At 36.0% G+C, this 25,744-nt stretch overlaps 1 protein-coding gene and 1 long non-coding RNA gene across 2 annotated transcripts; one reads left to right on the top strand and one right to left on the bottom strand.

Annotated features, from left to right (window-relative positions):
- Positions 1-12,425: 12,425 nt before the first annotated feature.
- On the bottom strand, positions 12,426-15,377 carry LOC114741658 (toll/interleukin-1 receptor-like protein). Its single transcript, XM_028929912.1, has 3 exons — positions 15,253-15,377; positions 13,008-13,427; positions 12,426-12,837 (listed from the first exon to the last, which is right to left on the bottom strand). The coding sequence occupies exons 1-3, from the start codon at positions 15,375-15,377 to the stop codon at positions 12,426-12,428; spliced, it is 957 nt and encodes a 318-aa protein (XP_028785745.1).
- Positions 15,378-20,749: 5,372 nt separating this feature from the next.
- On the top strand, positions 20,750-21,127 carry LOC114741652 (uncharacterized). The gene is made up of 3 exons (XR_003739798.1): positions 20,750-20,819; positions 20,942-20,990; positions 21,091-21,127. It is a non-coding gene; the product is annotated as an uncharacterized LOC114741652 (long non-coding RNA).
- Positions 21,128-25,744: the final 4,617 nt, after the last annotated feature.

The following is a 25,744-nucleotide window of genomic DNA, read 5'->3' as shown; positions in this document are numbered from 1 at the left end:
TTACGACCACAAAATGTCATAAGGGACATGTCACAGACACTAGCATGGGTGTGTATATCACAGTCAATCTTCCTTTCGCCCAAATATCACTTTGAAATGAATCAGTCGCTTTCGTAGCATACTACCTTAGATCGCATCAACCATGACCATAGGACATATGCCAAAGTAGCAGTCACTGAAACATATTTTCATGATATTGTCAAAGTCAAAGGATACCAATAGGAGGATAATTCCTCCCTGGGACTCACACAGCAATGAAGCAGGGATCTTTCTCTTGCTTCCCTTTTGCAGTTCTCTCAGCACATGTGGTATGAAACACATGCTACGGTGTTACTCTTTTACTATAAGAGCGTATGTCGATTTAGATTTATTATTAACACCGTACAGACTTAGGTCCAGACACACTCAGTATCTAAACCCAAATTCTTCAACTCTGCTCATTGTTATGACGTCGACGTTGAAGAGTTTGTTGTCTGGCTACAGGTATTATGGAAGTGGGATTCAAACTTCGATCCAATTTTATCAACGTGGATCTCATCTTGACTTGCTACACTTTAGTCAAGGCGACATAAAGTTTGTGTTTCTTCTCTACCATATCAGCATTCATTGCTGCTTTACTGGTGAATACAAATGTCTCATCTTTGTTCACTCCACCTGAGTGTCAAAGGCGGTTGCCCGTGTGAGAGAGCCAACCTTTTTAACCTGTACGACATACTAGACATTGTATACTTTGGACAGACACATAAAGTGATAACGAAATATAATTTCATTAATGAAGCATTCATATTACACTTTATGTATGCCAAGGGCTTGTACATGTTCTTTAAAAACTTTTCGCCTATTGGCTTTGTCAGAGGATCTGCTACCATACATTTGGTTGAAATGTATTGTACAGTAACAATCTTTTGTGCTATGTAATCTCTAACAAAATTATACTTGATGTCAATGTGCTTGGTTTTGCTGTGATACTTAGGATCTTTAGTATAGGCTATGGCTGCAGTATTGTCACAGTATACCATCACCGGATTGGTACTCTTGTTTCCAAATCCAAGGTGTTCTATGAATCTCTTCAGCCATAAAGCCTCTTGCACTACTGCGGTGCATGCCACAAAGTCAGCTTCCATCGAATGTAAAGCAATGCACGTTTGCTTCTTGCTACTCCAACATATGGCGCCATTGTTGAGTAAGAAGGTATAACCTGAAGTTGACCTTCGTTCTTCTTCATCTCCGCCTACATCAGCATCGGAGTACCCAACAAGACGCAGGTCACCTCCTTTATAGCACAGTGCATAATTGGAAGTGCCCTTTAAGTATCTCAAGATCCTCTTCACTGCTTTCCAATGCTTTTCACCGGGGTTAGACTGGAATCTGCTCACCAGTCCCACTGCATAACAGATGTCTGGTCTTGTACACATCATTGCGTACATCAGACTACCAACAGCACTGGCATATGGAACTCTTTCCATCTTCTTTTTATCAGATTCGGTTTTAGGACACATGTCAGAACTCAAAGCCACTCCAGTGGCAATGGGTGTACTCATGGGATTGCAGTCTTTCATGTTAAATCGCTCAAGAATCTTGTTGATATAATTCTCTTGTGAAAGAGAGAGGATTTGTTTTGAACGATTTCTTTGGATCTTAACTCCAAGTATATACTCTGCTTCACCCATGTCTTTCATTTCAAAATTCGACGAAAGCCATTCTTTAATAGCCACCACCGAATCTAGACTATTTTCGGCTAATAGTATATCGTCTACATATAAGGATAATATGACAAAATTACCCTCAAACCGCTTAATGTAGACGCAGTGGTCTTCCTCTATCATTTGGAAGTCATATGAGGTTATTGCTTTGTGAAACCTCAAATACCACTGTCTGGATGACTGTTTCAATCCATAAATGGACCTTTTGAGTTTACAAACTTTATTTTCTTTTCCTTTTTCAATGAAACCTAATGGTTGTTCCATATAGATTTCTTCATCCAGATCACCATTCAGAAATGCGGTTTTTACATCCATTGATGTAATTCTAAATCTAAACTGTTTACTATTGCTAGAATAAGTCTAATAGAATTGAAACGCACAACAGGTGAGAATGTATCTTCATAATCTATTCCCTCCTGTTGTGTGTACCCCTTTGCCACTAATCGAGCCTTGTATTTGTCAATTGATCCATCCACTTTTCTTTTAATTTTGAGAACCCACTTGTTCCCAATGGCTTTACGCCCTTTTGGAAGATCAACTAACACCCAAACTTGGTTCTTTTTCATTGAGTCCATTTCTTCTTCCATAGCTTTCATCCATTCATCTTTTGCAGAACCTGACAAGGCCTCTCGTACAGAACGGGGCTCATCATCCCCTTTTGGAGTAACTAAGAGAGATTCGCCTTCTATTTGAAAGCGTCTTTTGGGAACACTTTCCCTGTTACTCCTTCTGACGGGAGCTATTTGCTTATCTTTCTTTCTTTGTTCAGGTCTTGGTGTTGACCTTTCTTGGCTCCCACTCAGATTGACACATCTAGACGATTCTGGTCTGTCAATTTGTTCTGCACTGACTTGTTCCTGTGTCTCATAAAGAGATACAGTGCGGTCAACATCTCCTCTATTAGGAAATTCAGTCTCAATGAATGTGGCATCTCTTGATTCCATTTCAGTCACTGTTCCATCTTCATTTTCACCTATGAAAACGTATCCTTTAGATTGTTCAGAGTACCTTATAAAAATACACTTCTTTCCTCTAGTACCCAATTTCCCATGCTTGTAGGAATCATCATGAACATATGCCGCTGACCCCTAGGGTCTTAGAACACTTAGATCCGGTTTGCGTTTTGTCCATAATTCATAGGGTGTGGAAGTGACTGATTTTGAGGGCACACGGTTAAGTATGAAGGTTGCCGTTAACAAAGCATCACCCCAATATGAAATTGGTAGGTTTGCTTGGGCCATCATAGACCTAACCATGTCTAGAAGAGTTCTATTCCTCCTCTCAGCCACTCCATTCTGTTGTGGAGTGCCAGGGATAGTGAGTTGTCTAATTATCCCTTTTTCCTCACAGAGCTGTTTGAATTGATCAGATAAATATTCACGACCTCGATCAGTATGCAATGCTTTAATTTTACTGTCCATTTGATTCTCTACCTCATTTATGCATCGTCTAAAGCATTCAAGAGCTTCAGACTTATGTGAGATCAAATGTACATGACCATATCGTGAAAAATCGTCAATGAAGGTAATAAAATACCAAGCTTCGTGTCTCGCCCTCACACTCATCAGACCACAGATATCAGAATGGATTAATTGCAATGGATTTTCAGCTCTTGTTCCCTTACCGAAAGGTTTTCTAGTTGCCTTACCAGCTAGACAATTTTCACATAAGGACATTTTCATGTTAGGGATTGCGCCCAACATTCCTTCTTTTGCCAGTTTAATCATTCTATTTTGATTAATGTGTCCTAGTCTAGCATGCCAGATATTCATATCAGGATTGCTTGAAGAAATAGCAAAACAATCATGAGCGTTAAAACCAAAAGCAAGATCCATAACAAAAAATTTCTGGAATCTGAATGCTGAACCATAAAGTTCTGAGTTGAAGAAAATGTCTGCAACTTTGCTATGAAAATTAACATTAAACCCAAAGTCTACTAAGCAAATAACAGAAATTAAATTTCGTCGGATGTCGGGAGCATGAAGCACATCATGGAGTATCAAGGTCTTTCCACCACGCAAAGCAAGCTTGCAGGTGCCAATGCCTCGAACCTCGATTCTCGCATTGTTCCCAACGTAAAACCACTTGCTTTGATACGGCAACCGACGGTATTTCACGAAGGATCCCCGATCCCTGCTTACGTGGTCTGTGGAGCCTGAGTCTATAATCCAAGAAGAAGAAACAGGTTCTGTTAGAAAAACAGTACTAGAAACATATGAAACATGTGAATTCACATAATTCACTAATACCTTTTCGCTTTCAGCCTGTTTGGAACAGTCACGTGCGAAATGGCCCATTTGTTGGCAGGCAAAGCATTTGACCTTCTTCAGGTCCAGCTTCTTCTTCCCGCCTTTCTTTCCCTTCTTCTTGAATTGTTTCTTGCCCTTTTTAAATTGGGGACTGCCCTTCTTCCCTTTCTTTTGGGGCTTCTTGCCCTTTTTAAAATTGGGCTTAGATTGGGAAGTGCTAGCATCCTCAGTCGAATAAGTATGTCCAGAGCTCTTGTAAGCCTCTAGACGTTCATCTTCCAGCTTCGGATGCTTAGCTACATCAATAAAAGTGATGATGTTTTCATTGTGGGTTAGGTTGACTTTCATGTGCTCCCAACTTGCAGGGAGTGACCTGATGACAGCCTGTACTTGCTGCTCATCAGACAGGTTATGTCCAGCTTCCTTCAGTTCCCGGATCATATTGGCCATCTCTCTCAGATGTTGCTTCATAGGATTGTTTGGCTTGAGCTTATAGGTATCGACCTTAATCGTTAACCTTCTAAGCTTGGTCGTAGAGACTCCGCCAAACTTATCCTTCAATGCTATCCACATGGCTTGTGCAGTTTTGTGCGACTCAAATTCGCACATCAGGTCGTCAGCCATGGAGCTCAAAAGCGTGATTCTTGCTATGCTATTCTTCTTTTTCCAGGTTAGATATGCCTCTTGGTCTCTCCTGTGTTGGACCGTGTTGCCAGCTTCAGGTTCAACCATAGCAGTGGTGAGAGGCTCTATCGCATCCTGTTCCTCTAGGATATACTGGACCTTTCGGTGCCAGATGTCCCAGTTGTCCCCGTTAAGCTTTTCTCCCTTATTAAGCTCAGCAATTATGTTCTTGGTTGCCATTCTTAGTTCTGAAGCAAATCTATCCCACATTAATCTATGTTCTCTTTAAAGAGAACCGAACCAAAGAACATTCAGTTATATAGCACAATGAAGTATACAATGTAATGTGCCTATATTATCCTCGATCAGTAAATAATGAAATTACAAGATCTATGATCAGGAGAATACGTTTGTACCTCCCATCACACAGATACTAGTAATTATCATTATATTCTATCAAGAATACTATATAAGCACTTCAAAAAAGTAACCTTTAGAAGTCTTATCTTCTAAAAGCTCCCACTTATAAAAGGCATATAAATGATATTCACAAATAATCATACAACAATAATTCAAGTAATTTCATTAAATGAAATAGCATACTTAGTCTGTTTACAATGCATGAAACCACAAACTTAAGGCGAATACAATATTACATCATTTGATATGAACATAAAGGTAATCAAGCATTGCTTTTCTCAGGCTTCTAAGTTTGCGCGTTTTGGTCATAAAGGAAGACACTAGCTCTATGGCCCAAATCCAGTAAGACTTTCTTATGGGTTTGCCTTTAGGTTCGCCTCTAACCCTTATCGCTCTTATGTACTCCATTATAACTCTAAGGTAGAATTCGGTATTCTTCTTATTGGTCATGTATTGGATGTAATTCGCGAGCACGCCATTGATTCCTTTTATATTTGTCAATTTTGCTGCATCTGTCTCAGCTATACTCATAGCTAATGCGGGGGTCAAAGGTTGGTTCACCTCTTCTCCTTCCTCAACTTCAATTTCATTAGGGAGATCCCGTGAATCTTTATAGACTAATTGAGGTGCGATAGGGAGGGGTTCAGTGGGGAACATAGTTTCCGACTTAGGTCCGGAATCCACTAACTCCTCTGGGTCTTCTTGAGGAACCTCTTCAGGGTCCTCCTCAGGATCCTCATCCTCAGGTTCATATTCTGGAATTCCATCACCTAAGAATGAATATTCCAATGAACCATGATCGGTACTTTCAGTGCTACTAGAAACCTCTTGCTCCATTTTCACCTAGAACAAAATAATATAAATTATTTTGAATATTCAGGAATTTTTATCCACATAAAAACACCAGAAAACGCACTAAAATACTCATAAATGGATCCTAAATTGTCTCTAAAACTATCAAATTATATATTAAAATGAAGATCCTAATTTTAGGGATTTTTAGAGACAAACCACACCCCAATTGGACCATTCACACGCCTACACGTGCCCCTAGAAAGAAGAATTAGCGAAAAATTAAAAAAAATCTTCGCCCACTCTCGCTGTCGGCGCGTGTACGTCACGCGCCACCACGGAGCCGGTCGCTGAGGACACGCGCCGTGCCGGTGGCCTCCACGCGCCACCACCTGTCAGGTGGTGGTGTCCATGTGTCGAAGAGGTGTGCCACGTGGCGGAACGCGCCACGTGGCAATTCTGGCAAAATTTTTTTTTTAAATTATTACTATTATTATCTTCTTTTTTTTTTTTTACGGGTTGGGCTTGGTCCGGTCCTATCCGGATTCGGACCAAGCCAGCCCAACCGACTCAGCCGCCCCGCGTTTTTTTTTTTGGACGACGTCAAAACGACGTCGTTTGGGAGCTGGAGGTTGTCTTCAACCTCCAGCCGGGTCTAACCGACCCGGATTCCTTCGCGGGTCGGGTCCGTCGGACCCGGAATATTCTCTCCTCCATATCTCCTCCGTCCGACATCCGTTCTTCGCGTTCTTGGTGTCATTTTCTTCATTTTTCCGAGCTCTACGCAATGGGATAATTTTTGAAGCCTAAAACCTTCATTTTTCAGACACCCAAAACGAAAAACTTCACTGTGCGAAAACGGGTCTCTTGAATTATGAATTTCATGCTTCCAAACCTACTTCTTTACCATTTTTCGGATGGTTTTTATTGTTTTCGGTCATCTCCCATGCAGACTACTATCATATAATTGTTGGAGACAACAAACAAAAAAAGACTCGAATATCCGACGTTCATGGAAGCAAAAGAAAGCAATAAATAACACAGAATCATCATAAACAACTATCATACTGAATATAAAAGAGGATTTGCTTAATATTTGAGAGCAAATATGAAGAAGTGCCAAACCGTAAGGCACACAGGGGGGAAGAAAAAAACGAAAAACACAGAATGGCAGAAAGAAATGAACAGCAGAAGAAATAACCAGGCTCTGATACAAATCAAGGAGTTCGGGCATACCTGAAGTGTCGAGCAATTTCAGATAGCCACGCACAGAATGCCGATCACGGTAATGGAATCGGTATTGATGCTCACAGCAAATGCACTATGGTTTTTTGGGAGTCAGAAGAGAGAGCACGGGCGGGAAGGAAAGACGAGCCAGTTAAAATCAGTTTCACAAAACTGATTCTTTTATCTGAAAGAAAAAAAACGTCCGCACCCGTCTGTCCTTATCCATAGTTTTGAGAAATATTGCAAATCACCATTTGAGACCCATAGGTTATGTTATTTGCATTAGAGCCCCCAAAGTTAATGGGCTTGGGCCCAATCCACCAAGGGTGGACTGGCCTATTTTCTTACAATATCAGTTAATGATTAGAATATCATACTGTTTTCGTGAAAGTTTGTTGTAATTGATTATTTACATATTAATAGTGAAAACTTCTCACCCTTCACGAATCAGTGCAAGCCAACATTGCTTATTGCCTTTCTTGATAGTGCTTCCTATGTAAGATATCTTATCTTCTCGTGTATGCCCTACACCTTGAATAGCATTTGGACACAAAAATCCAAATCTGCCAACAATTCCTCTAAAGGAGCAAAGGTCTTAGCAAAACCTATGAAATTGGGTGCCAATATGTGAGTTGTCTGAGAGAGCTAAATACATACATATGTTCAGTCTAGAAATGAGAACAAAGTTACATACCTCACAAAGAGTTGGATAATGGTTATGGACAGCTCTTGCATGCTTAGGAATTTCCTGACATCTTGCTCAGTAATATAGAAATCATATTCTAATTGAGAACCCATCATCCCACTATCCGTATGAATTGTGATAGGAAATATAATTCTCCTGCACTTTACAGATAGTAGTCTTAATGAGTCAATGTCCCTAACAGTATGTGAGTGTGTATGTTGTTGCTCACTTTGGGAAGGGAAGAAAGGGTTATTTGTAGAAGTGTCACCTTCTATAGCACATCCTGCAATATAATATTAAAGTAGCCATTAGTTAATGCAAAGTACCTTAGTAAGTAGTAGAGCACTTTGCAAGCATTATATTGTTAATTTTATTTCATTTACCTCATACCTAAGTTATAATAATAATAATAATAATAATAATAATAATAATAATAATAATAATAATAATAATAATAATAATAATAATAATCCCTAAAATCTTATACATTATTGATGCTACTCACACATATACGCATGCATATGAATGATAGAGTCATGAAGATTATTAGCATTGGGAGAATGTGTTTGAGTTGAGTTTACATTGTTTTCATGCTTCTTCATCAGACAGTTTCTTTTCCTTTTTTATTTTTTTTGGCATCTAAATTGCAATTGAAATCTGAACGTAATAAATTGAAACATAGTTCACTAGCTAGAAGTGAAATGCCATATGACTTAGCTTGATGATGTTAAACAAATCCAAAAATCATGAACTTGCTATGTCATCTATAAGTGGAAAGAAAAAAGATATTTATTATTATTATTATTATTATTATTATTATTATGATGATGATGATGATGATGATGATGATGATGATGATGATGATGATGATGATGATGATGATGATGATGATGAAAAAAAGAGAAACGTTAAAGGAATTAACCCGCACACAAAGATATTCGTTCATTCATATATACTCATACATGTGCTCGTAATGATTCTATTGAAATTTTCAGAATTTGCATGCATCTAATTAAATTACATTAATTTAAAAAGAATGGCGATCATACTTTACCTTGGTCACTTCTCCAAAAATCCAAACTTTGAAAAGGATCAGTGAATCGGACATTTTCCATATTGGTCCATTCATCTCTGAGTACATAGATTCCGCTCTCTTTTACGGCATCTCCAAACTCTAAAAGTGGACAAATATTTACATGATTCCATTGATTTTCTTTAATTTCACCATCTATTTGGAAATTCCATATATAATGCATAATTATATGATCGACATCATATCCCGTAGTCAAGCCCCCCAGGTAACATTCATATGCCATTTCATCATTTTTGAACACTTCTGTTTGGACCCAATCGTGATTCCTCATTGGTTGAGCAATAGCACAAACACAAAGAGATGGAGGGTGGTCACGAAACCAAAAAGAAACGGATGGTCCTTTGTTACAATGATCAAACCATTCTGGGATGCTTCCTCCTGGCGCACAAAAATATTCTCTAAAATCGTCATCAAGAAAATCTTGAAGTTCAATGTTGATGGGTACTACAGATGCAAGTAATTCCTGTGAGTCACAGAAATGAAGTTATATATATATATGTAGAACTTTTTGGGTATGAATATCAGAAAAGCAGAGACAGAAATTGACCTTACTCAACAATAAATTTTTGGACTGTGAACTCAATGATACACAGTCTCCTGCCGTCAAATCTCGTATGCTAGGCGAAACCTTTTCCACTTCTATTAGATGCTTGCATTCATCTAGCTTAAGTTGACTCAAATTTTGACAATCTTCTATGCACGCGGGCAAAATTGTGAAATCACTGCCGCTCAAGTCCAAAAACCTAACATTGGGGAATGAAGTAAGATAAATATGAAGGCTCTCATTGGATAAATTACATCTTTGTAGTTGAAGATTCCATATGCTTGGACATATTGACTCTACTTCCATAAGCAGCTCTTCGCATCCTTCAACATATATACTTCCAAGTTTTGGCAGCGAAAACGTGCTACTTGGTAGCTTCATTGACCTAATTCCCTTGCCCGCAGTGTCATTTCCAATCTGTGTTATGTGTATGAGTTGAGTAAGATTTGCAACTGATGAAGTCAGCTGATTTATACCAGTTCCAACCAATTTCAACTCTGATATTTTCATTTCACGAGTTACTATTTCCAGAAAGTAATTCAAACTTGAGCAATTCTTAAGATTCAAATCACGAAGAGAGGGTGTATTCAATTCACTTGGAAAATTCGTAAGCTGGCTACAATTACGTACATTCAAAGTTTCAAGTTTTGCTAATTGCCCAACTAAATTATCAATTTCAATCAAATTTTTGCAATTACGAAGCCGTAACTCCTTTAAACTTGAGAGGTCAGATAAATTAGGTATGTGCCTGATATACTCGCACCCTTCAAAGTTTAAAACTTTCACATTCTGCATTATCTGCAATAACCAAAACCATATGTAAAGTCTAATTAAACAAATGATCAAATACAAGCTAGCAAACCAAATAAATACATATAATATTAGGGGTGCTTTACTTGCCTTACTGATTTCCATTGAATTGAAACAACTATCTCTCACATTGAATTCAACAAGATCCTTTGGACAAAAACCACGTGGCAAACTTGATGAAGGATATCCTCTCCATCTCAACACCGCTAAACTATTGGGGAGATATCTGGGACCTTGTGAAAATTTTGTATTCTCAAGAATAAGAATTTTGAGATTGTTCATACCCTTGAAGGCTTTTCCATTCCATTATACTTCTATGCATTTAGACCTTTCAACTTGAATTATGATAATAACTTCATCTGTGCCCTTTTAAACCAAAAATAAAAGAAAATAACAAAACATTAGCACTTTCATATATGTATAATAGTGCATAGAAAAAAAATTACATATTCGAAGCTCCAGAAATGTTAAGGGTTTCCATGCTATAGTTATATGAGTAATAAATAGTGATAAACATATCATAAAACAAAACGATGAAAAAAAAAATCGAAATCAAAATCAAAATGATGAAGCAGATAGCAAACAATGCAAATTGATGATTGAGCCATGCGATTTTTCTTAATTCTTTTTTATATATAAAAATAATATTCTTTTCGCATATATATCAATCACTGAGATGAATTATATGCTTTCAGTACTTTAAAATTGATGTAAGGGGCAACCACCCTAATTGCTCCCCTGACAAGCAGCTATGAACAAATACCAAGACCGATAAGATAGAGGATATCCAAATCATTTCACACCTTAAAATTCTTAAAAGATATTTGGGGGTTTTCTCAAAAATTTAAATTACCAAAATTAAGCTTCTCCGTCACAATTTATCTCAGAAAAAAAATCAGGTAGTTCAACTAATTTAGTTTGTACAATTAAATTAAAACAAGTAGTCTTGAAAATTTTAAATACATTGATAGTTTTTATTACAAAATTAATAAAATAATTGTTTTCAATTTGATTGGACAAAAATATCGTAAATATCTAAGTTTTACTTTATAGATTCCAACAGACTGTCCTGTATTATGGTGCTAACTTTGATTCATTTTCACCCTTATAAGCTATAAATAGAAACGAAATTTTTTTGTCATCAAAGAAAAGTAGTCACAATGAAATATGATGCAATACTACTGAACCAGAAAATGAATTCTATAACAAAATATATAACACAAATCCCCATAATTTCTTATCCTTTAGGCTGATGATTTTTTGCGTTTATATGTTTTAGCCATTAAATATTAAATCATAAAGTAAATATTGAGAATATTAAATACCACAAAAACATCTATAAATCCTCATTTAAAATTAAAACCACGACATAATGAGCACAATAAATTAAACTTTAGAAATCAATCAAGTCAAGCTTTGCCTTAATCTTATTGAAATTCCTTGCATACGGCCTGGTCTTTTTTTTTGAATTCTAAGCAGTATCTTTCTACATTAAAATCAAATAAATATAAATCTCATTAATTGTAATAAGAAAAGAAGTAGATAATTCCAATTAGTGTTAGACTTACTTCATTTCTCTCCAAAACACGCAGGATATCTTTACTTGACCATAATCTACTGCGTTTTCCTGGACCTTTTGGTGATTCCAGACGAACTATCTCTCTCCCCATATCTTGCACTAGTTCATGCATTTCAATACAATCAACTGTAATACAATTGGTGCTATCAATCTTTATGAGGCATTTGTCTACCAACACTCCAATATGATAATATGGATCAAAATCATGAACAGTTGCTATCATCTTTTTGACATATTCCAATCCAATCCCTTTGTAGAAGCAAGCAATGTCAAGAAAAACATCTTTTTCAAGTTGTTTTAACCCATCATAACTTACTTTTAATATTTGTTGAATCTTATCATGAGGGATTCTTTTACATCCATCTAGCATAGATTCCCACTCACTTACATTCTTACCATACAAATCAGAGCCTATTAACTCAAGGGCTAAAGGAAGACCACTGGCATAACTTATCACCTGATTCGCAACATCCATGTATTTTGGATCATCAACTTCCATATTTCTGAAGGCATTCCAACTTAACAATTCAAGAGATTCTTCATGATTTAATCCCTCCATCTCATATATTCTTTCAACCCCGTGGCTCTTAAGTAATTGTGTATCCCTTGTTGTTATAATGATCCTGCTCCCAAAACCAAACCATTCACAAGCCCCAGCTAACTTTTGTAGTTGCATTCGTTCATCAACATTATCGAGAATCAAAAGAACTTTCTTATCTTTGAGTGTTCGTTGAGGAGCTCAACTCCTTCATCAATGTCTTCAATTTCTATCTTCTCCCCAAAAATTTTTGAAAGTATTCTGGCTTGCTCTTGTTGTAGGCCATGTTTTTCAAATCCTCCTTTGATATCATTGAGAAAGCACAAATAATCAAAATTATCAGCAATTGCATTAGACACAGCACGTGTGATTGTTGTTTTACCCATTCCGCCAGTTCCACAAATTCCGATCATGATGACCTCATCATTTGACCCCAGTTGCAATAGAGAATTTATTTTTGGCATTCGAGAATTTAACCCAACTAGATATTGGGCAACATAAAGGGGGACCCTTTTTACTATCCTAAAGATATGGTTCACAATCTCTTTAATGAGTTTATGCTCATAATCTTTCCTGGAAATCCAAATAGAAATTTCGGTCAATTCTAACTAAATCTATACAAGTCATTCTTCACATGCATGCAAAATTATTTTAATATTATCTTCTAGTCTAGCCATAGAAACTAGCTAGGTAAAAAAAATTATCAATTAGAAGGAAAGAAAAATGTAAAAGTTGGGAGTAACCTTGGATCATGTGATGAGCCCTTAAGATTAGCTACTTCGTGCAGTGCGTGCTTCCAACTTTTCATCTTTTCTTCATCAGCCTTTGAGTTTTGTTCATGGGTAACTAGTGCTTGTCCATATTTCCCTCTTTGATGTCGTACTTCAGAAGGCTCCACATCATAAAAAATTGGCCAAACCAGTCGACCATTTCCCTTAATACATTGATGGATCTGGACTAGTTCATTTAGGCAAAATGTTGAGGAGGCATACTCCTTAGAAAATACAACAATGGCCATCCTAGATTCCTGGATTGCTTTGAGAAGTGTTGGTGTAATTTCATCCCCTATTCCTATTTCCTTGTCATCAAAGAAGGTGCGAACTCCCCTTTGATCAAGAGCTTTATATAGATTTCCAGTGAAGTCATAACGAGTATCTTCACCTCTAAAATTGAGGAAGACATCGTAGGTCCATTGATAGTGTATCGAAGATATTTTTGCTCGCCTTGTCATAATTATTGCTTGCACTGGAAGATAGAAATGAAGATGTTAGGGTAAATTTAGAATGAAAAATTATCAAGTGTGACGATGACACAAACATATGCATCCTTTAAAAGAGGAAAATGATGAGGATCTGAATTGACTTTATCATGAAAATAATAGATGTTGCCAATAACTTAGCAGCTAGTATTCTATCCTAAAAGAAAATCAAACTAGCAAGAGGAAAGATGAAAGTTGCTTGCTTTTCTCCGTCTCAATCAGGAAATGAAAAGATCGACTACCAGAACTATGGTTTTCCTTAATATGATTTGTAAGCAGTTGAAATTTATTTTGTTCCTCGTATAATACTGCATGTAGTATTTAAATACGAAAAAGTCTGTTTCTAATTAAAAATAAAAAGCTATTTCCCTTTCATCAGCTTTTGGAATCCAGAAAATTTTAAAAAAATAAAATACAGGAAAAAAAAAAAAACAGAGAGTATAATTAAGACATTGACTTTTGTTTATGCGCCCAGCTAGCTTCGTCAGATCCCTTCAGTCCAGATAGCGAAGATAAACATGCAGTTTATTTTCTTTAAAACTATAACATAAAAAGAAATAATTAGAATGGACATATTGACAAATCTTAATGGAAGAGCTAAACAAAATGAGTGACCATTAATAAACTGTCAATTTATTAACAAGAGATTTCCTATGCACGTTAGAAATAATAAACAGTTTCCAGGATAAACTGACGGTTCTGATCCACAAACCCCACATAGACCAAAATTTGCATAATACCTAAAGACCGGAGACTCTTGGCAAAGTGACCCACTCATAGTTTTTCTTTATTCCCAAAGATCCACAGAATCCTGGCCCCCTCAACAATATAATCGTCGAAGCCTAAGACTTACATATGAGATCCCCAACAATTTTGTAGCCAGGAGATGACGCTGTATTCTTGGCTTAATGGGGGAAAAAGGAGCAACACTTAATTCCTTTTTTTTTCTTTAAAAAAAAAAAAAGGATTCAACCCATATGAGATCCCCAACAATTTTGGGGCCGCGCCGTACTAGAATTAATCCAAATAGCACAAGAATGGATCAAGATCTCGGTTTATACATGAGTATTTGGATCCCGTTCCTGGGTGAACTCAATCGATTGAAAGAAAACGAAACAGCAGTCTGCGTTGGATGAGACTTTGTAGAAATCTTCGCTCTTCCGGACGTTTCCGCTGCTCTGTTCGGCGTCTTGTCCTCTTCGCTTTAGCTTACCTTAGCAAAAATAGCTAAAAGTCTTCCATGTTGAGGCACAGTTAGGCATGTTGATTAGTAAAATAAAAAGCACAATGTTCAGAAAATTTCAAGGAAGATCCCAGAAATACACCCGTAACATCACCTGCCTAATCTTTCTTAAATTAAAAACCTTGGTGTTTCATATTTTGACTTTCAACTATCATACAGTCAAAATTACCATTAAAATTAATGGTGTTTAAAACATAGGGAAAACTAATTTGGAGGTCCTTGTAATTGTACTCAGTTTTGAATCAAGTCCCTGAGTTATTGTTGTTTTTTATTGGATCCTTTAAATTTCCTCCGTTATATGCGTTACTCCCTAAACCTAAAACTGTCAAGTTAAAATTAACACCGTTGAAAGTTCCGTCTAAATCATCATCTTCTTCGACTTCCTTCCACCATAACCCTCAAGCTTTCTCTCTCCTTTCCCACCATTATACACGTCATCGTTCCATCTCCAACATGTATGCCATTAGAGCTCGACTTTTTTTACTACAGAGCTGCTATTATTACTTGAACCATTGTACCCATCGCAACCAGGACGCCTTCACATATGGGCTTGGCCATGTCGGATTCCATGACTTGGTGCAGCAACTCTGCTTCTACGACGGAGGTAACCATGATCGATAATGATGACGGTTTGGAGGATTTCTGGAGACTTAGACAGGTGATCCTCCTGACGGCGACAGTGGAGGGTCTCACCGGAGTCAACAGCCGCCGTGATCTTGTTATGATGATATTGGTTCGGAAAATGTAACAGCACGTAAAGTTCGCCCACCTCGCTACCAATCACACTCACTTCTCATTTCACCAATGCAAGAAGAGATATAACAATGCAGGCTCCACTCTGATGAAACATTTTGGGGAAGGAGAAATGGATGAATTGTATGCATTTCTTTCTCATTTGTTGAGGATGATGTCAATAACTGAACAAAATTTGACTTGGGGTGCTATAGTGATTAAAAGTTCTTATATGGATATGATCTCAAAGTAGCACTCTACCCCGAAACATAGGAATAATTTGGTTCATGCACTGGTTTCTCAAGATATCTTATTGCTTCAATTAGTGTCATAAAAAATGACTTGGGTGTGAATTAGGTATATTTTCTGGGATATTTGATCAAAAGGCCTTGTGGATGATTTCTAAATAGCATCCACCAGATTTAATGGTGGGGGAAGGAGATGATATTGAGGAATGAGAAAAGGAGAGAGAGAGCTTGGGGGTTACAAACTTACGGTGAAAGGAGGTTGAAGAAGAAGAAGATTTAGACTTCTAACGAAACTTTTAACGGGGTTAGTTTTAATTAACAGTTTTAGGTTTTAGGGAGTAATGGATCTACCAATGGAAATTTAAAGGATCCAATAAAAAGGAAAAAAAGTTTAGGGACTTGATTCAAAATTGAGTATAACTATAAGGACCTCCAAATTAGTTTTCCCTAAAACATATAATAGTTTTCTATGCATATTTTAGAAAACCAATACACATTCCTTGCAAGTTCTAACTTTATTAATTTTTTAATTTCTAAATATTCGGGCACCAATTCAGATTACAGAGAAACCACATGATAACAGTGGAGAAAATAAATGAAGCTACAACAGAATTTCATTTCCTCATTTACCAAACCCCACAAAAGCTCGTTGAGAAAGGACCTGAAATTTCCCCCTCGTTTCGTTTCGTTGAAAAGTAGACGGAAATGATATTTCTTTTTCATTCTTCTTTTCTTTTTTTGCATCTTCTTTTTCTTACAAGACGGGAAATATGGACGAAGAGAACGAAGCAATTAGTTGACTTATATCGTGGCTTTCGCCATTATTTAGCAATACTATTCTAATCTTAAATATAAGATTTATTTTATGATATAATTTATACTAAAAAATAAGTTTTACAAAATGAGTCTTATACGTAAAATGAAGAAGTATATAACATTAAAATCAAATAAATATATACGTTATGATTTACCCCATATTACTTAGTCTTGGCCACAATTAACCACTCATTCAAGTTATAATTTCTTTCATACCAGCAACAACTTGTGCTCAGCGTCCATCAATTTTCGAACGTTGATATATTTGCTAAGCTGTCTAACTTCAATTTAAACCAAAGGAAATCAACTACAAATTTTAAAATCCGTATTATTTCTCTTGTAACATTTAAAAAAAAAACAAAAATGCCTGTTCAGATCATCTTCCTCCTTCGATCACTTGGGCAAGTAAATTGACCAAAGTTTCCTCCTATCTCAAGTGTCTGAATTGTCTGGACTGACTTATAAATAATTTTTCAATCGTAATTTATAGAATATATATGAAAGGAGTTTTACCTTGACTTACATAAAATGTTATTTTAAACATGATAAGAAGCAGGCCCTTCATTTTCTCACCTCCCAAACCCCACGATAGCTCAGAATGAAAGAAGGACCCTCAAACTTTCTTCCCACTTTCGTTTCCTTGAAGTAGACGGAAATGATGAAAAATATCCGATGCCTTTTCTTTTCAACTTTCCTCTTCTATTTTTGCATCTTTTTATTAAAAGATGGGCCTTCACAAAGAAAGAGGGAGAGTGCTTGCCTTTTTTTTTTTTAAGTAGAAATTCTGTATTTCATTAATAATCAGCAAACATTACAACCAATTAAACGCCTTCATCAAAATCCACGCTGTAACAGGTGGAGATTGTTCAAGGGCACCCAAAAAGCCTTTAATAGTGATAGAAAATGACATAGGCCAAACATAAGTTTTTTCCTTCCTTTTTCTTGCCAACGAGAAAACTTAATTGAAGAAAATCCAGTTTTATATTAGCAGTATAAAATAGCATGTCATATTCTAAAGCATTTTGTAGTTTATTCAATACCTTAAAATATTTTTCAAGGTGCATCTAATATTCTAAAAATACTGAAAAATATACTTTACGGTGCATATTAATATGAACTTTTTATGGATTTAATAGCGAGTTTAAAATTGCTCCTGAAAAAAATACTTCCTAAAAAAATCAATATTTTAATGGTAAAATTGTGCTACAAAATATTTTATAATGTTGAATTCATTTAGAAAAATATTTTAGAGTGCTGGATAAATAGTAAAATACTTTAGAGTGTTAAATACACTTAAAAAATAATTCAACATGACTGGACACACTTTAACCCAATGATTTTTCAAGTTTTGCAGTTTTACAAGTAGTGTTTTTTTTTTAAATTTTATATGACGATAAAGAAACAAAACCCACTGTAGCACAAAGACTAAACTGAAGATTAGAACAAATCCAATAAATAAATTAACAAAAAGAAAATAAAATGTTAGGACACAGAAGACAATAAACCTAATGACATGAAGACCCAAAACAACAAGAAACAAAAGCAGAAAACTTAAGTGGATTTTGAAATACTATGTATTAATGATATTAAATGGTGAGAGTTTGTCTTAGAATAAATATTATATGGAACATTCACATGTCTTGATTTAATTGCACGATAATCTTAAGTGAAAAAGTGTTAAGTATATAAGGATTTTCTAAAATGCCAAAATAGAAAGCAAAATGAGGAGAGTACCAAAAATAGACAGTGGAGAGTAGAGATACAGAAATTTAAAGTATACTACTTTCGGCCCTTAATGTTAGAGCTATTTGACTTACTTAAGTAGATTAATAAAATTAGTTTAGTTATTTGTAATAAATAGTTGTTATTTTTTCTAAAATACTTTTGTTAATAATGTGTATTAGCTAGAAACCTAAAACTGTCATTTGATAAAATATTTAATATGTACAAATATTACCATGACTGTTTTAGGAAGAGAAACAAAATAAATTGAGCTTTTATATTTAGCATCAAATTGAATGTTAAATTAGTTTTTATATTAAAAACATAAGGTAATATCAGATAAGGAGAGGGGAAGCTTCCTTCCTCTTCAGATGACCATATCTCATGGAATTACAACAAACTAAAATCCAAACAAACATAGTATGTGGCAATAATAATTGATGTATTAGATATCTTTCTTATCGTGTTTTCTTTAAATTTGCTTGTTTTAATTACACACAGGTCAAAAACTCAAGTTCTAATGACCCGGAAAAGAAAGCAACACAGTGAAGAGAAATTTTCGGTATTTATAAACAGTCGCACACATATGCCATGCAAAGACTGAAGCACATTAAAGGTCATCAGAAATCCAGAGTTGACCATTCAGCTAGCACGAAAACCACGTGGATATAAAATTTCAAGCTTCTAGCAAACGTGAAACAAAAATCCAGAGGCATAAGATATTCATCATACGGAGCTTACAGAGATCGTAGCGGAAAGAAAAGGTGAAGAAAAATTACGAAGTTATGATTTTGGCAAACAAACTATATACCAATGTACCCCGCATATTCTCATGGATATATGAAAAGGAGAAACACAGGCATCGTCTCATGTGGGGGGGGGGGGAGGAGTAAAGTTTCATACTTTGAACAAGTTAGCGTAGCGGATGTAAACATAAGAATATTTACGCTGTTTTTTTTTTTTTTTTTAACGCAAACAGAGTTTTGTTTTTCATATGAAGGTTCATATCACCGCCGAATTTTTTTTTTTTTAAAAATGGCAATGCTCAGTTGCTCACGGTGGTGAACACAATGGAAGAGAAAAGAAAAATTATTCCCCATGCCTTGGGCAGATATAATAGCAATGAAGTAGAAACATGCTTTCAACAATTGTGATAGCCGGTAATATATTAAATTCTAATTTAATGTTTATATTTTATGTATATGGGTGGATATTCTAATTACAATGGCCGGACCTATCAAGGACCGATCCTGACCCGATGTCCAACAAGTGAAATAGTCAAGAACAGAAGGAAACAAAACAGAAACAACAAAACATCATGCTGGGAAAAGCCTATCCATCTAGCCTTGACGGAGGGGCACAAATAGGAATAAAAAAAAAAGTACGGACGATTTTGTGTCATATGCCCCTTTGTTTAAGAGGTGGGCGTTCCCCGGTGGTAAAGGAAGTTGCGTGGCCCCTTTTTTTTGCCAATAAAACGTGTGGGCATGGGTGGCACGGAATCATAAAGCAACAAAACTGTTTTTCTCTATTTGAGGGATTCAAGTGTATGTTATTTCCTTCACATCAAGATCCTCCAACACCCTCCTCTTAAACTCCAATCACAAGGATGATCTAAAGAATCCCTGCATTAAACTCTTCTGAGATTGTTACACCAAAAACAACCCTCCTGGCCGGGAGGGACTTAAGGTAAATATAACACGGAGTGGGCTGATAATTTGTCTGATGATTGCCCTCATATCTTGTCCCGTTCATGATAAAGCAACTTCGTGTTTGCTTGGAAACACAGAAAGCAAACTACTTATTTCTAAAAAAAAAAAAAAGATAGAAAAATTAAGGGGGAAAAATTATAAGAGTCAAGTCATTACTATAAGAAACAAATTCACTCTTGCATCTGTATAGTGGATAATTCTGTCAATAATATCAAGTAATTTAGAATAGCGTGAGCTTATAACTTCTTATAAATTCAGTGCCATAGGACCTTTTCTCCTGAATTCATTCCGATAAAACATGAACCTTATCCCTTTTTTTGTTTAAATTCATGCGACTTTGTACATCAACGGTGTCTTATCTCAATGAAAAGTTATTCAGTTCTGAGTCTGAGGTATTTTTTCTTTGGTCCTCTGTTATTCAAAAGATCGTAACTTGTTATTTTAGCATATTTATCATCTAATTGTTGTGGTGTGAAGGGAGGGTACAAGGGTTTCTATGCTCGCAACATAGTTACTTTAACTCCTAAGAATGTGAATGATATCCATGAACGGTGGAGGAACTATCCACTAAGACAGTTGACAGTATTCAACAGCGGGGAATTAATCAGGTCTGTGTTTCTTTGCATTGACCAGAACTTATTATTAGGAGCGGGCATCAATTGAATATATCTTTGATCTCAGGTTTACATAATTGGAGGAGATGGAACTCAGAAGGAGCTTCTATGATTTATGAGGTAATCATAGTCTGAACAAGGCAGAAGCAGGATGCTTCAGGAAACAAGCTTCTTCAAGATGCTGGGCTATGGATATCCCAAAGGATTAAGGTGTCGATTGTAGGTTTTTCCATTTTTTCCATATTTCCTGTGCTCTTCAGTTTGATCCTCACCAATCTGTTGCAACAGAAGAATATTTATCGTTTTACTTTCTTTCTGCTTTGGTCTCACAGGATCATTTTGCCAAGCACACCACAATGAGCATAAACCTCAAATATATAGGTTTGTACAGATTTTCTGTTGAGGAGAAAAATATCATGGCATTGTTTATTGGGTAGAATATTATTAAGCACTTCCTTTTCTTTTTTTCTCTACCCGACAGATCCAACCTACATGATCCGAGCAATTCCAAGCAATGCTTTCGATAATGTGTACTGCATGCTTCTTCCTCAAAGTTTAGTTCATGGAGCAATGGCTCGTTACACTGGCTATACAAGGGGATTCGTCAGTGGAAGACAGACTTATATACACCTTTCTACGTAAGTTCATTGTATATGCTCGATGTTTCTTCAAAACCAATCCCTCTATTAATAATTCTCTCAAGGTCTAATGCTCATTATTAATCAATCCCTATATTATATTGTGCCATAAAAGTAATTATATTTGAGTTACCCCTTTTTGCATAACATGGCTGCGGAAATCTCAGCCTCAAATCTTCGAGCCTGTCGCATAGAGGCTTGCATGTATAGTACTTGGTGATAAACTCACATTTTATCAAAGATTTTTGTATCATTTTCTTATATTTTTATCAGTATTATTAAGCTTAATTGAATATTTTAAGTGGAATTGGGAAAGAAATAATTTCTGGAATTTGTGAATAAATATGCTGATATTCCCCAGAGTTTTATAATTAAGACTAATGATGCATTTTCCATTTTGAAACTCTATTTTCAGGCCAGGGACTAAAGGAGAAATAGACTTTGGACGCTGCGTTTTGATCACCAGCTCCATTTTCCTGTACACTGGCCGTTCATTCCGGGATGGGGATAACTTCAACCTTCTTGGATTCCACCATCACTGATTATCACGAATCTCTGTTCTCATCTCCTCACAATCTCTTAATCCGCTTGGAACAGCTTATAAGTAGCTTATAAATAACTTTTTAATAATGATTTACAGAATACGAGGCAAGTATGTAAGTATGTAAGAAGAGTTTTGTCTGAGCTTACATGAAACGTACTTATAGGAAATTTCTACTGTGATCCCAAACAGACACTCTGTCTCTCTACCTCCATCGCTACTTCCAGATTTTAGATTCTATTTTCATCTTCACTTTCACCTTCTCCGTAGTTGTCGCATTGATCGGTTGGAGTTTTACACAGATCCAGAGCATGCGTGGCTGATTTCCATTGTTCGCTTAGGGATGTGAACGTACCCGAGTCTTTGGTCCTCAAGAAGAAGGGAGTTTCTTCTTCTCATTTGCTCTAAGCTGAATTCTTCCATTTGATCAGATGAGTTGTAGGGCTGAATGTTAGATTTCAGAATTGTAATGATTATTTCTATCTAGAGTTGCTGAGATTATTAGGAGCAATGATTGATAAATCATGTGTTTGCTCGAGTTGATGCTTACTTCCTCCAATTTGGAACTGATTCTGCATCTGAATACTAGCTAGACCGAATTGTCTTGTTATTCGTGATTTGATTCAGTTAATTTGATATGGACCGAGTTGGACATTGGTAGAGGAATTGATGTGTTGATTATTATTCCTAGACCGAATCATTTGATACTTGCTGTGATTTATTTAAGTTGAACCTTTACAGTGAGCGGGCTTGTGAGCTGTGAGCCATCTTTTATTTGGTTTCTCAACTCCTATTACCAAATAGGCGAGGAAGGTACAGACTATCCCTAAGATAAGATTCATACCATATAGTATCAAGTTTCACCGTCACAATCAATTATTTTCCTTAATCCACAATTTCTTCTCTGAATATAAAAACAAAATATATAAACAATAGCTTTAGGATTTAACCAGAAAGTTACAGAAATAATTCTTCCATGCTTTACAATCCTTAATTTGTTAAATTGCGGTTCTTTGGATTTGTTAGGAACTTTAGCAAGCATTTAGGCTCCTTTGAGGCATGGCTTAGGCTAGCTTCTATCATTACTGCATTCTTAGCTTAGTATTTTTTTGGTAAGTATTACGACATGCTTTTCACTTGCTATGTGAAAGTTATGCAAGCCTCATCACAGGTAACATTTTCCCCTCTTCCCACCTGTCCATTTTTCAGTTTCGAACTTTAAATGGTCAATTGTCAGGTTCTTGACGCGTTTTTCTTCTACTTACAAGTTTTATTTCAGAATTCTTTTTATTTGACCTTACTGTAAGTAGTTTTTATTTGATTTTGAAGTCTTTGATTATAATGATCGGGCCAGAACACTATTTCTTTTCATATTTAAAGTTCCGATTTTTCTTTCTTTTTTTTTTTCCTCCTTCTTTTTTCCATTTTTATTTTTAATTCTCCTGAAAACCTGTGATAAAAAAATAAAAAATAAGGTTACATTAATTGTCCTTAAAAATCAATTAATCACAATTAGACCAAAATATGACAATTTTGCCCCTATAAAATAATAATTCAAAACAACATACTAAATCAATTAATAATCAAACAATGCAAAAAAAAAACTAATTAAGTTGACAAAAAATCATCAAAAAGATATCAAAATATATAAAAATAAATGACTTTGTCAGGCGGCAACATTGTTTTTCAGCAGCAACTTTATATAAAGTTGCCAGCCACAATTGCTATGCCAATGTTGTCGCGACCCACTCGAATTCTAATGGCGGCAGCCGGCCGCCCACTGAGGATGACTTGAGAGTTTAAAAAAAAAAAAGAAAAAGAAAAAAAGAGCAACATGTTTATTTGAGCAAATTTTAAAATTCCCATTTGGTTATTTATGTAAACTGAAATTTCCTTTAGTCGAGTGGCTTTTTGAGGTTTTCATAATTTAAGTTTCATTTTTGAGTCATTTATTTTTCCAAATTTCAAGTTGAATCATCAACAACAAAATGAAGTTAAAAAGAAACGAAAATAAAAAAAATCCATCATATTGGGAAAAGCCTATCAGTTTAAAGGTGTGTTATTTCCTTCACATCAAGAACCTCCAACACCCTCCTCTTAACTCCAAACACGTATGGATCTACAGAATCTCTGCATTAAACTTTAATTTTCTGAGTACAACCAAAAACAATCCTAGCTCCCAGGAGAGGCACCTGGACACATTCTTAAACGCAGTTTTCCATAGTCCTTTCAATTTAATTTGTACACCCTGAAAAAATTTTGCGTTATTATTCCCTTTTTCCTATGGTGGGGTCAAACAAGAGGAAAAGGAGTTCCACTTGCTGTCGTTGTCGTCATCATAAGAGTAAAATACGCTAGAGTTGGGAATGCGGGCTGGCGGTGCGGATACGGGCCAGCCCGCAACGGTGCGGGCTGAAGTAGCCCACACTTTGGTAGGCTAGCATTTTGCCAGCCCGAACCCGCCAAGGCGGGCTAGCGGGCGAGCCCGCCTAACCTTTTTTTTAAAAAAAAAATTATTATTTGTATAGGTTTGAGCTTAGTTTGTTATGTTAAAATTGGACTTGGAGTTTTAAATTTGAGTAATGAGTTATAATAAAATAATGTGAGGATTAATTTATAATTTGAGAAGCTATTTTAGAAAAACTAACACATATTTTTTTCTAAATAATTAATTTGACTATTTTTCTTATCCAAATTAATTAAGTAGATTTTTTATGTATGTATTACATATGCAATTACATGAATGAGAAGACGTAAATATGAAATTTGGGGGTTAAAATCCTCCAATTATGTTGTATAATATATTAGAAATTATATAAAAATAAAAATTAAAAAAAAAAAGTGGGCTAGCCCACAGCGGAGCGGGCTGAAAACGGTGCGGGCTGGAGTAGCCCGCACGAGCCCATCATTTTTGGCGGGCTGGCTCGTATTACCAGCTCTAAAATACACTAATAACCCTCTTATCTTTTATATCAAAATTATAGAAATATCCTCTCTATTTTGAAAATATATATTAACTTTAATTAAAATTAAAATGTATATACACAGATATCTTTTATGTATTTGAGATTTGATTTTCATCTACTTAATTTTACTTAATTTTATGACAAAGCAAGCTTCATGTTTGGGTGGAAACAGAGAAAACAAGCTGTTTATATATCAATAGAACTATTCAATCTCTTCCGGTTAAGTTAAGCTGGCTCGTCACTCAATTTACTGTTCAGAATGGACTCATGGCTTGGGTAACCAATTTAGAAGTTGCATTTGGCTTCGTGCAAGCCGTAATTATACACTGCCTTGTGTTGGGCTTCGTGATCAGTGTGTTGAGCCATTCTTTTTTATTTACCTCATGTGAAACATTTGAATTATCTAGCCAACTCCTGACCTCCAAATATGTTTGGGTTGTACATTTGTGTGCCCTCACTTGCTTCCCTTCGTTGCCAACCTGGTATGAAGCAGATAGTGAGTAATACTCATTAATGAGCATCCTCAGCTACCGAAGATGGTTTCCATGGATGAAGAGACATTCCTTTCTTTATTTTGGTTCAGGTAACAAATATCTTCTCTGATAATGATTCTTTAGGAATAGTCTATTCCTTGTATTGATTGTGCTTTCTCAAACACCAGCTTTAAGGCATAATATGTGTCGTTCATGTATTCCCCCTTGGTTCATGCAATTCATCGGTTTTTTCGTAGTGGCTGCTTCAAGATTAGCCATATATCATTGTTTCGTGTTTTTCAGGAATAGAGGGTCAAGATTATGGCATGGCTGAAGGATGTCGAAGTGCAAGAACACGAAACAATGATAAGCGGAGGTATTTTTTGATGACTGGTTTCATAGTTCGAAGTGATGATCAAGGAGTGCATGAACGCTTTTTGTTTGGACAGGAGACAGTGATATGCAAGTCTTGGGAGCCATTCCCAGAAATGCTGATGACGTTGCCTGTCTGGGCGAC

The sequence above is a fragment of the Neltuma alba genome, unplaced genomic scaffold (assembly GCF_004799145.2).
Source record: "Neltuma alba isolate B1F8T4 unplaced genomic scaffold, ASM479914v2 tig00003455_pilon, whole genome shotgun sequence".
NCBI classification, from domain to species: Eukaryota; Viridiplantae; Streptophyta; class Magnoliopsida; order Fabales; family Fabaceae; genus Neltuma; species Neltuma alba.
The sequence above is the reverse complement of the archived record's forward strand: the minus strand, read 5'-3'. Positions and strand labels throughout refer to the sequence as shown.